We start from the raw sequence: 12,299 nt of genomic DNA on the forward strand, positions 1-12,299 counted from the left end.
CCTGGGAGTTCAAGACCAGTCTGGGCAACATGGGAAGACCTTGTCTCTGCAAAAATTAGCAGGGCGTGGTGGTGCTCACCTGTAGTCCCAGCTACTCGGGAGGCTGAGGTGGGAGAATGGCTTGAGCCCTGGAGGCAGAGGCTACAATGAGCCGAGATCGCGCCACTGCACTCTGGCCTGGGCTACAGAGTAAGATCCTGTCTTGAAACAAACAAACAAACAAATGAACCCCTCCTCAAAGCCCCAAGAAACTAATGTCAAAGTGAAAAGAACTTTAGAGATGCTCTAGTTTAGAGGCTAAACTACAGAGTGAGACCCTGTCTCGAAACAAACAAATGAACCCCCCCTAAAACCCCAAGAAACGAGTGTCAAAGTGAAAAGAACTTTAGAGATACTCTAGTTTAGTTTCCTAATAGTGCTATGTTGGTTTTCAGATGGGACAATTCTTTGTTGTATGGGACTGTCCTCTATTCACAGGGCATTTAGCAATTCTCAGTTCTCTTAGTTTTTTTTTTGATGATCAAAAACACCCTACACATTTCCAAATGCCCCTGGGAAAGGAGAAAATATTGTTCCTTTTGAGAATGACTAACACCTTCATTTTCACGAGAAGGCAGGCCTAAGAGGTCACATGACTTGCCAAAATGCCAGAGTAAATTAAAGAGCTAGAAAAAGAAACCCAGTCCTCCAGCTCCTGCAGGTGAGTCTTATCATCCTCTATCGAGTTAGAAAAGGAAGACCATGACATGCTTGATGCTTTGCTTTCTCTAAGACACTCCCTTCACCCCCACCTTAACACTAATTCTTGATATTTCCAACATTTTCTAATTTTTTCACGAGACACTATAAAAGGTGAGATAGAAAAGTGAGAAATGATGCAGAAATCTCTATAAAAATTTTTGTGTTATCACCCAACTCTTCCCTCACTTTGAACTGTGCAAACACTTTAACTTGCGCAACCCTACATTCTTTGAGTATGACCAACTTCATCAGGGCAGTTTTCATACAAAGATATACAATGTTGGAAGGACATTTTATCCTATATGTATTACTGTTAAAGGCAAATTCTTTGAATATCTGACTGTAGAAGTTAAGGATAATTACAGTTTGTGTAAAATGAAACTAAACATTGGGAACCACTTTTCATAAAGCAAGTATATTAACTCGTTCTTTTAATCTACTTAATGGGAATAATTTTGACCTGTTGAACTAGCATACACAAGACTGCTTTTTCATATGCCGGTGACATGAGGCCTCAGCCTGAGCTGGAAGAGCTTTCTCCTTTCCCTGAAGCCTCAGGTTATGTAGGCCAGGCTGCCTGCCAGAAACCTCCTGCCGTGATGGGGTGCCCTGGGCATTTCTCTCCTGAAATATTCTCAGTGCTGTTTATTCATATTTCCAATATACTTGTAAACAAGGAATAACTATAAATTATTGATTGATAATACTAATAATCAGATATTGATTCTACCAGCAAAAATAAAAATCTCTGTCATCATAATATACATGGACACCCAGATAATTCATAATATGCTAATATTAAACTTTTTGAGATTATTTTAGAAAAATACATGCAAAATTTAAACATTCTTTCAGAGTTATCTTTATTTCATATATGAAAGCATTTCTTTTTCAACCATCAGTTCTTTTTCCTTTATTTTAGCTGTCATAATTCTTTATCTAACTCAGCCATAAAATTTAGAATAATTTTTAGAATTTATTTAGAAAGTCAATGCATGTGCAATTTGGTTATGTTGAGTTCATCTTTTTAAATAAATCAGAATGTCACTTAGCCTTTATGGATCAAAAATGTTTCAAAATCAAATACTGCATTTTACAATCAGTAGAAAGTAAACTTCCCCATATATGCCTTTACTCAGAGGAATAGCTAGATAATTATTAGCAATTAATTTTATTAACTTGTTTATATTTATATGGTGCATATTTTACAACTAGAGAAATGGTCTGAATCCCAACATCTACCCTACGAACTCAATTTACATGTTTGGATACCATTTGAGAGTGAAGCTAAATAAGTTAATGTATTCATAGAAATTGGAGGTTTCACCTACTTAATAGCAATTATCAAGAGGCTGTAAGATATTTTTAAAGAAATGACAGTATGTAAATAGCAAGGGTATAAGGTCTATCAGAATACATATGGAAATTTTATACCAAATATATATCTAGGAATTTATGGAAGTGAATAATGGTAATAATACCCTTTGAACGGTTCATCTTAGGAGGCCACGCGTTGATTCTAAGAATGATGTAATTGCTCTAAACCACTGTTTCTCAGACTGGATGTCATGATCCTTTGGATTCCAAGGATATCATCTCTGATAACCATGAGTTCTCCATAAGAATGTTTAAAATCTACATTTATATTTTAAAAGAAATCTTAAAAAATTTAATATCAGCATGTTATAGATCATCTGGGTGACCATCTCATAACTGAGCACTGGAAAGGATTTTTATGCCCCTGTTTGCATTTGTGATTCCAATTCACCGTCAAATAATACTACTGTATCATGGGCTAATAAGAAAAGAGCAGAGGCTGGGTACGGTGGCTCACGCCTGTAATCCCAGCACTTTGGGAGGCTGAGGCAAGTGGGTCACTTGAGGTCAGGAGTTCGAGACCAACTTGGCCAACATGGTGAAACCCCATCTCTACTAAAAATACAAAAATTAGCCAGACATGGTGGTGGGCACCTGTAACCCCAGCTGCTCGGGAGGCTGAGGCAGGAGAATCACTTGAACCCAGGAAGCAGAGGCTGAAGTGAGCCAAGATCATGCCACTGCACTCCAGCCTAGGTGACAGAGTGAGACTCCATCTCAAAAAGAAAAACAAACAAACAAACAAAAAAAAAAAAAAAAAAAAAAAGAAAAGGAAAGAAAAGAGCAGAGCTATTTTTCACACCAAATGGAAGGCCAAGAAAGGACTTGGCTCTGCTTATCCCCAGGTTTTCTAGTAGATTGAAGGATGAAGTGGTGGGAGAATTGAGTCATGACAACATATGCAATAGCGTAGGAGTGCTGAACTCCAAAATACTTGCAATGTAGCAGTTGTACTATATTCACATTGGGAGCAGCAGATCAGTTTCAGAAAAGTATCATCTGTCAAGTTAAACTTATGTAGGTAATTTGAATTATAGTGGTTTGTCATTTCATTTGAATTGCATTAAAATTTATCGTGGATTTATAATTTTATAAGTACTATAAATCCAAGGATCAATTACCCCTGGTTTTATGTTGGTACAAACCTAAGTCATCTTGCAATCAAAAGTATTTTAAGACTACTCTAGATGGTCCGTGAGATCTTTTCTTTTAAACCTTTTTATTTTTTAAATTAAAAGTGGTCCTTTTGACACAACTTCACATTGATCCTTTGTTAACTAAACAAAAGCGATCCTTTTGAGAAACAGTGCTCTGAGCATTTTGGACAGTTTCTTTAGGAATTGCCTCTATAGTGCATCTTTTTGAATGTTTTCAAAGGATAAACCTTGCTCCTCCCATCACGGATGTGTTAAAGCCACTGTAGCAGACATCTTGTATTTGTCTGCCCGGCGCCCATGAGACCTTTTTGGTTAGTGCCCTTCTGTGTTTCCTTCTGGAATGCAGTCTTGGTGGAACTGTCAATCACAGCACCCCATCCCCCTTATCCCCTCTGCCCTGGCCAAGGGCTGGACAGGGGATCCAAATGATCCAAATGATGTCAGCCAGACTCTCTCTGGAATTTGAGGCTTGAAGCAGAGTGACACAAGAACTGAAAATAGTTGAAGCTGATTCATCCCAACGGTGGCGGCCCCAAGAGGCTGCCCCTGAGTTCCTGCAAAGTCATTCTCTGGTTTTGACTGGATTCTGTCCTTCTCAAGACTGGTTGGTCAGTGGTTGCTTTAGTTCTGTGGCCACCATTTACCTTTCAGCAAATCCTGTTATTTTTGGTTAATTTAGCCAGAGTTGGTTTCTGTTACATGCAGCCATTGGCAGAATTATAAAAAGTAGACATCTGGCAAAAAGGCTTAGTGACAATGCTAGAGAATTTTGTTTGGGGTCACCCAAATACATGAAACTGAAGTCATAAGAATTAAAAAATATGTGTAGCCATTATTGGGGCTCCTCATCAGGCTGTATTCTATCAACACTATTGGAAGAGCTATGGTGCCGATGGCTTTAGGATCAAATAGAGCTGGCTGTCTCACCAGCTAAGTATAACGTTGAGTATGTTACTTGGACTCTCTAAGCCTCAGCTTTGTCATGATTTATTGTAATATTGTAATATTGAGGATAATAATGGTATATACCTCATGGCATTGTTGTGAAGATTAAATGATTACATAAGTCACATAGCACACATTACAAATATAAAGTATTGTGTTATTACAATTTTGATGTTTGACAGTCATTGAGCTATATGCTGAGGATGGAAAAGAAATATAAATCACTCATATTTTTCTTGGAAAAATGTTGAATTTGTTTGGAAGAAGTATATTGATATTCTGCTTCAACTGGAACGCAAGATCCCCAAGGGAGCGCTTAATCAATAGCTGAGTTGGAGTAGAAAAAGAAGAGAAATTCCTGCTGGCAAAGTAGGGGGAAAGACAGTGTTTGGAAGCCAAGGAATGACAGAGTGGAGATTTTAGGGTGAAAAGTTATATAATATGATCCTTTTGGTTGACTCCACAATATTCATCAAAGACTACCAAAATTTCACAAAATGATCATTGTAGTTTGATTTTAAAAATGGAAACTGAGACTGAGTTTTGTACCTTGGTTGCCATGGATACAGAATGGAAAATCCAGCATATGTAAAATGCAAGGAATAGTTGTCATCTGTTTTATTTCTGGTGTGCTACGTGGGACTATTGAACTGAGGGACAGCACCCTGTTACTATTTATGTTGGTTCAATTTATGCTCCGAGAACAGAGTCTCAAAGCAGGATTTTGGAATTGGGTTGCATATATGTTCAAGAACAGAGAGGTTATTTCCTTCACAGGGGCAAGGGGACAATAGGATGTGGGTAATTCATGGCATGTGGTGTTCTCATGATTACTCAAGTCATCACTGCAAGGTATCAAGCCATGAAGTGCAGATGGAGGAAGAGGTGTGGGAATGTCCAGTGGTTATGGGACATAGTGGCTATAGTGATGTAGTGGTGTTTGTAAAGATTGTAGAGTCACCTGGCTTCTTTTGACAAGCCTAGATGGTACAAGAGGAATGCAAAGCTATGAATGCAAAATTAAGAATACACACAGGGAATGAGAAGGCCCCATGGCAGCTTTGAGGGAATCCTACATCTTTTGTAATTGCAAGATTGATACAGCTAAGGGGTCAAGGGGAAAATATTTCAACACCAATTAAAGGCTAAAACCTGCTATACTCCTTACCCTAGGGTAGAGACTCTGCTGGGCTTGATTTCGACATGAGCCATGGGATGAGGACATTTGGGCAGATATGGACAAAGCTGAGAACTTGGGAACTGTAAATTCCTCTTAACTCTCTTACTAGCCCAGAAACAAACCGTTCTCCGCAAGAAGTCTTTTAAATGGGAACACCTGGCCGTTGCCTCCCTTGCTAATGGTACCACTCATCACCTCTAGGTCTATAACAAGAGTTAAAACCCAACAGAGCCCAGATGGAGAGGTACAAAGCCTGGTGGTTGGGGAGAGAGCCTACGCACAGAGTTATGACGCTGCTCAGTGTTGATGGGAGTTTGGGGAGCATACGTGAGTGTGGATTCTAAAGGTGTTAAACCAAAAAGAATATAGTTGAAAGCTCTTTTGTTTACATTTATTAATGTAGGAGGACTCATTCAGGATTCTGGATTTAATGTGTTGGCTTTAGTTCCTAGGAGTCAAATTAATAGTGTGCTAAATTGGCTGATCAAAATCTGGACTCAGCCATGGTGTGATAGATTGTACTTTCCAAAGTACTGCATTTGGAATATACATCCTGGTCCAATGCTTAGTCTTAGGGCTAAGCCAGTTCTGCTCTTTATTGTAATATGGTTTGGAGGATTCTTGATCATTTTGATATCCCATAGTTGATAAAATTATGCTAATCACCTTCATGATCAGGAAGTAGCAAACTTCTTTGCTGCCATAGCAAGACATATGTATGCCACAGGAAGAAAAATAAACCCCAGGAAAGCTTAGGGCCTTGCCATCTTGATGTGTTTCTAGAGTCCAGTGATCTGGGCATATGGGGATATTTCTTCTAAATTGAAAGAGAGGTTGTTGTACCTTGCCTTGCTCAGAATGAGACCCAGAGCTTGGTGAGCCTCTTTGGAATTTGGGGGTACTTATACCCCATTTGGGTTGCTTTGACTCATTTAGTGGGCAACCCCATAGGGTACCAGTTTTGAATGGGGCCTGAAATAAGAAATGGCTGCACAGCAGGTCCAGGCTATGGTCCCAGCTGCCTGGCCACTTGAGCTTTGGGCAAAACTGACAGTAGAAGAAAATATCTTAGGGGAAAGAGACTCTAGTAAAATGAAAGCAAATGATATTTTTATTTTCTCATTTTAATAAAACAATACAATACTTATTACAGAAACTTTAAAAACACAAATAAGAAGAAAGAAGACAATAAATCATCTACAGTCCCACAACCTGTACAACTATGGATCCTATTTTGGTGCATATTCTTCTAGGCTTTGTTTTTTTTTTTTTTAGCAGATGAAGTTCTTTACTGAAAATATTTCCTCTCTTGTTTTAGAAATTGTATTTTATTGCAGTAAGAACACTCAACATGAGATCTACCCTCATAATGCACTTCTTTTTTTTTTTTTTTTGAGATGGAGTCTTGCTCTGTTGCCCAGGCTGGAGTGCAGTGGTGCGATCTTGGCTCACTGCAACCTCCACCTGCCAGTTCAAGCGATTGTTCTACCTCAGCCTCCTGAGTAGCTGGGGTTACCGGCATGCACCACCACACCTGGCCAATTTTTGTACTTTTTGTAAAGACGGGCTTTCACCATGTTTGCCAGGTTGGTCTCGAACTCCTGACCTCAGGTGATCTGCCCACTTCGGCATCCCAAACGTTGGGATTACAGGCATGAGCCACCAAGCCTGGCCCTCATAACACACTTCTTTTTTGCAACATAGGTTTTAATTACTCAAGGACAACTTGGACCTCACCAATGCCCAGCTTCATGGGGGCAGGTAGTGTGACTCATGGCTGAACACAAAAATCACTGTTAAGCCTGTGCTACAGCCCTGGGCTACTTTTGGACACCCATAAGGACACCCGGTTACATGAAACCTGATTTGCTTCTAAAGACGTGTGACACGTGTTTTTTTCCCTGAAAATGTTTCCCTTCCCTCTCTGCTATGCTCCCCACTTTCTGCCTTCTTGGGGCTTCTCACTGCCTGGGTAACTAGGTCTTGGGCCTAGCTGGACCGTGGGTAGTGGCCCCTCTGCCACAATTAGTGCCTGAGCCTGAGACTGAGCTTTTGGCCTCCGAAGACTGACCTGGCTTGGAGCTCGTCTGTGGTACCTAGAGTCAATAAAAATGTACCCTTAAAAGTGTGTTAGGAGCCGATGAGAACTAGGGTCATCCTAGCTGCTTATAATTTGGAAACGTGTGGCCAGGCACAGTGGCTCACGCCTTTAATCCCAGTACTTTGGGAGACCAAGGCAGAAGGATCGCTTGAGCCCAGTAGGTCAAGACCAGAGAGGGCAAAATGATGAGACCCTGTGTCTACAAAACTTTTTTTCAACAATTAGCCTGCCATGGTAGTGCATGCCTGTGGTCCCAGCTACTGGAGAGGCTGAAGTGGGAGGATCATCTATGGTTGGGAGGTCGAGGCTGCAGTGAGTCATGATTGCATCGCTGCACTCCAGTCTGGGCGACAGAGCAGGGCCCTGTTTCAAAAAGGAAAACACTGGGAAAAGTGAAGTATGGCTGTTCTGCAGCTCAGTCCTAGCAAGAAGGGAGAATTCTGAGATCCTCCAGAGTCGAGCAGCAGCCCCCCCTCCCCTTGGGCCAGTGTCTTCAGGCTTTGCCGGTGACCTGTGAGCCTGGCTTCCACCCCTCGGTGCCACAGACAAGCTCCAAGCCAGGTCAGGCTTCAGAGGCTGCAAGCTCAGCCTCAGACCCAGGCAGTGATTGTGGCAGAGGGGCCACTACCCAAGGTCCAGCTAGGCCCAAGACCTACTTACCCAGAGAGTGAGAAGCCCCGAGAAGGCAGAAAGTGGGGAGCATGGCACAGAGGGAAGGGAAACATTTTCAAGGAAAAAACATGTGTCACATGTACTATCCAATCCTACACTTGCTCAGACCTGACTACTTTGCCTCATTCATTCCTTTCCAGGGAAGTGACAGTAATAGCTCTGGGCCATGTTTTCTCCTTTGCTCTTGCCTTCTGAGGACCTCAGTGTTTCCCTGTGTGACGCTGCCTTGCATGGCATACCCCTCTTATCTTGGAAAATGTAAGTAATAATGTCTTCTTTCAAAGGCATTTGTCTCTGTATCTGTCACATTACCACACCTGATTAAAACAAATCTCAGGTACTTTTATTTCATTTTATTATTTTATTTTATTTTATTGGAGACAGGGTCTCACTCTGTCATCCACACTGGGGTGTAGTGATACCATTATAGCTCACTGTAGCCTCGAACTCCTGGGCACAAGCGATCCTCCTACCTCAGCCTCTGAGTAGCTAGAACTATAGGGATATGCCACCACACCCAGCTAATATTTTAATTTAATTTAATTTTTTGTACAGATGAGGTCTTGTTATATTGCCCAGGCTGGTCTTAAACTCTTGGCCTAAAGTGATCCTCCTGTCTTGGCCTCCCAAAGTGCTGGGATTACAGACATGAGCCCTGGCCCTGGGTACATTTTAGAACACCCTCTTTCTCTCCTTAATCCTAAACATTCTAAAGCTGCCTGGGGTCCCAATTCCATGCTAGTCTCAGCACGTTTGCCCAGCGCATAGCGACATCCATGCGGGGCTGGTATGCAGCTGAGGTTTAAGGATTGCTCCAGCCTTGGGGCTCTGTGCATTGTGTGCACAAAGTTGCTTACATAATACAGAAAGCCCTTTAGGTATTGCGATTTGTGTTTATTTGTCTTGATTTTTAACTGTCTGCATGGTTTTTTCTTGTTCAAAAGAATTAAGCAGTCCGTTATTTTGCTTTACCATCTTTGAATAGCTGCATGAAACCAGAGGCCTTCTGGATTTTATATGAGGAAAATATGTCTACAGCCACTCCAATGTAAATTTTACACAATGTGAATCTTTCCCCAAAGCCCAGTAACTAGATGTGTAAAAGATGTGTCAACCAAAGCCTCTGTTTGATCTCTGTAGCTCTGGCAGCTTAAAAATAACTCCCGTTGAGATATAGAGGAGCGTATGCTCACAATGAGACTATGAAACACAGGGACTTCTAAGAAAATGAGTTATTCTCTAGGAAAGGATAAATCAAACAAATAGAACCCAAGCGACTAAGAGAGTATTAAAAATTATTTTCTGCCAGGCATGGTGGGTCACTCCTGTAATCCCAGCACTTTGAAAGGCCAAGGAGGGCGAATCACCTGAGGTCAGGAGTTTGAGACCAGCTTGGCCGACATGGTGAAACCATCTCTACTAAAAATACAAAAATTAGCCGGGCGTGGTGGTGCAAGCTTGCAATCCCAGCTCCTCAGGATGCTGAGGCAGGAGAATTGCTTGAACCCGGGAGGTTGTAGTGAGCCAAGATTGCACCACTGCACTCCAGCGCTTGACTTCCTTTGGTGATAAGGAGCCTTCACTTAACTTTCCGGGCCCTCTTTCATCTGTGAAATGAAAGGATTGGACTGGCTGAATTCTTTCCATTGTGAAATGTTAATAATGTACTTGGGGTTCTTTCTAGGACTACTTCAAACCCACCTTTAGGGTTTCAAATAGAAAACTCCACCAGTTGGGACTTTTCTTTCTTTCTTTTTTTTGAGATGGAGTTTCACTCTTGTTTCTCAGGCTGGAGTGCAACGGCATGATCTCAGCTCACTGCAACCTCCACCTCCTGGGTTCAAGTGATTCTCCTGCCTCGGCCTCCCGAGTAGCTGGGATTACAGGCATGTGCCACCACACCTGGCTAATTTTTGTATTATTAGTAGAGACAGGGTTTCACCATGTTGACCAGGCTGGCCTCAAACTCCTGACCTCATGTGATCCACCCGCCTCGGCCTCCCAAAGTGCCGGGATTATAGGCGTGAGCCACTGCGCCCAGCTGAGACTTTTCTTAATTTATTAGTAGTACCAAACAGGTTTTAATATACGTTAAAAGTAGGCACTTATATTTTATAACAAAGAAATGAAATAAAAGAGAAATGGCAGGCTGAGGTGGGCGGATCACCTGAGGTTAGGGGTTTAAGACCAGTCTGGCCAAAATAGTGAGATCTCATCTCTACTAAAAAGACAAAAATTAGCTGGGTATAGTGGCACACACCTGTAATCGCAGCTACTCAGGAGGCTGAGGCAGGAGAATTGTTTGAACCCAGGAGGTGGAGGCTGCAGTGAGCAGAGATCGTGCCATTGCACTCCAGTCTGGGCAACAGAGCGAGACTCTGTCTCAAAAAAAAAAAAAAAAAAACCAAAAAAACATAAATGGTTAAAATGAAAAACTTTGACAACGAATTTTCAAAACAAAGAAGGTAGAGAGTATTCAGCAAGTTATGAAGTCAGGGAACCCCCCATTTTGTGGTGGTCTTCAATATGGGAGTGGCAGTTTAATCCTAGTTCTGATTGAATCCAAATTTCTTGTTTTGCCTGTGGAATAAATACTTCCTAGGAATGTGAACTTTAGAGTTAAGTAACTGGGTTAAAGTCTCAGCCCTGCTACCTACTACCTGTGTGCCTGTAGATGAATTATTAAATTTTTTCAAAGATTCAGTTTAATCATCTCTAAAATGAAGCTGATAATAATGCTTTCTTCAGAGAGTTATTATGAAGATTAAATGAGATAATGCATGCATAGTATTTAACAGTTCCTTGTACTTAGCAAGTAAGAGCTCAAGAAGTAGTAGTTAACTTATTATGCTATATTGCCTTCTTAGATCTCAATTCTGTACCCTTGTGATCTTGTAGGAGTAGGAAAACTAAGAGAAAAGTAAAGTATGATTTAAAAATAATATAAATAAACTGGGGGAAGGGGGAAACAGAGTGTCTAGTACAAGACAAAGATGATGTATTTTGCAAGTGTAGGAAGAAGATCGCAATGGAGTTTACAAAGTCAGAGAAATTAACTATTAAACCAGTATCAGATTGAGAAGGAACATAACATTTTGGCTCCCATGAAGCCTGAATGCTGCAGACATTTTGGTAAGCAGAGGGCAGAGGGTGTGATTGTCATTTTGGTGGCATCAGCAGAAAACAGCCTGGTGGCTTTATATCCTCTTTATGGTGACAAAGATTCTTTGCTCATCCAAACTTTAGTAAGACTCCAAACCTTCTCCTAGGCCTGTCTGTACACTTCCTTGCAAAATCCAGTTTTAGCAAAGAACCCTGTTAAATCAGTTACCTGCCTTGATGTCTGATCACCCTTGATATCTTATCAGGTTCCGCGTCCTCCACCATTCCCCAGGTGCTGTCTGATCAAGAATCCTGTTAGGTCAGTTTCGCCAGAATCCCCTACCCCTGATATTTCTTCTTAGTAATTTTCAATCCCTGACCCCCGCCCTGCTCCTTGGCCATACATTCCCACTTGTCCATGCTGCATTTGGAGGTGAGCCCAATCTCTCTTCCACACTGCAAAGCCCATTGCATTCTTCCTTACACTCATTGCAATGGTCCTGAATAAAATCTGCCTTATCATACTTTAACAAGTGCCAGTGAATAATCTTCCTTAACAGTGATCCTGGAGAATACAATAAAATAAAAAAGCCATTAGTTTTGGGATTTTTTTTTGGGGTTGGAGGGGTCATGTGTCTCTATTTTTGTCTTGCAGGAGTCCAGCCCTTCTTTATAAGAGCACCCCAGCCTAAGCTGCAAGTGTTTCCCATAGCACGCAGTCTTGTTGGGAGATGGCACCCACCTCCTACCTTGGAATCCAAAGGGATCCTTTTCTCTCTTCCAGCCTATAGTGACATCCATAGGGAGGTTGCAACTTGGACTCTGAAAACCGGACACATACCTTGGGCTTTGGCTTTTCCGTGAAGGAAACAGTGACATGGGGACTGGGTCTTCCAGGGCAGGACTTTGGATGTTCTATTTCCCAGGCCTGGTTGTGAGCTTTCATTTTCCTCAATTCTTTGAGCCTCCAATATACTTCCAGCGAAATTCCTTTTTGCTGAAGAGAACTTGTTTCATTTAGTTC

The 12,299-nt window shown here is 41.5% G+C and overlaps 1 protein-coding gene across 2 annotated transcripts in view; it reads left to right on the forward strand.

Moving 5' to 3' along the window:
• Nucleotides 1-12,299, forward strand: part of NPR3 (natriuretic peptide receptor 3) — a 161,391-nt gene that overhangs the window by 26,394 nt on the left and 122,698 nt on the right. For both annotated transcript variants that reach the window (XM_030926962.1, XM_030926961.1), the window contains one exon: nt 8,314-8,431. In XM_030926962.1, coding sequence (XP_030782822.1) covers nt 8,314-8,431 — 118 coding nt within the window. The remainder of the gene's footprint in view (nt 1-8,313; nt 8,432-12,299) is intronic.

The sequence above is a fragment of the Rhinopithecus roxellana genome, chromosome 3 (assembly GCF_007565055.1).
Source record: "Rhinopithecus roxellana isolate Shanxi Qingling chromosome 3, ASM756505v1, whole genome shotgun sequence".
Taxonomy (NCBI): Eukaryota; Metazoa; Chordata; class Mammalia; order Primates; family Cercopithecidae; genus Rhinopithecus; species Rhinopithecus roxellana.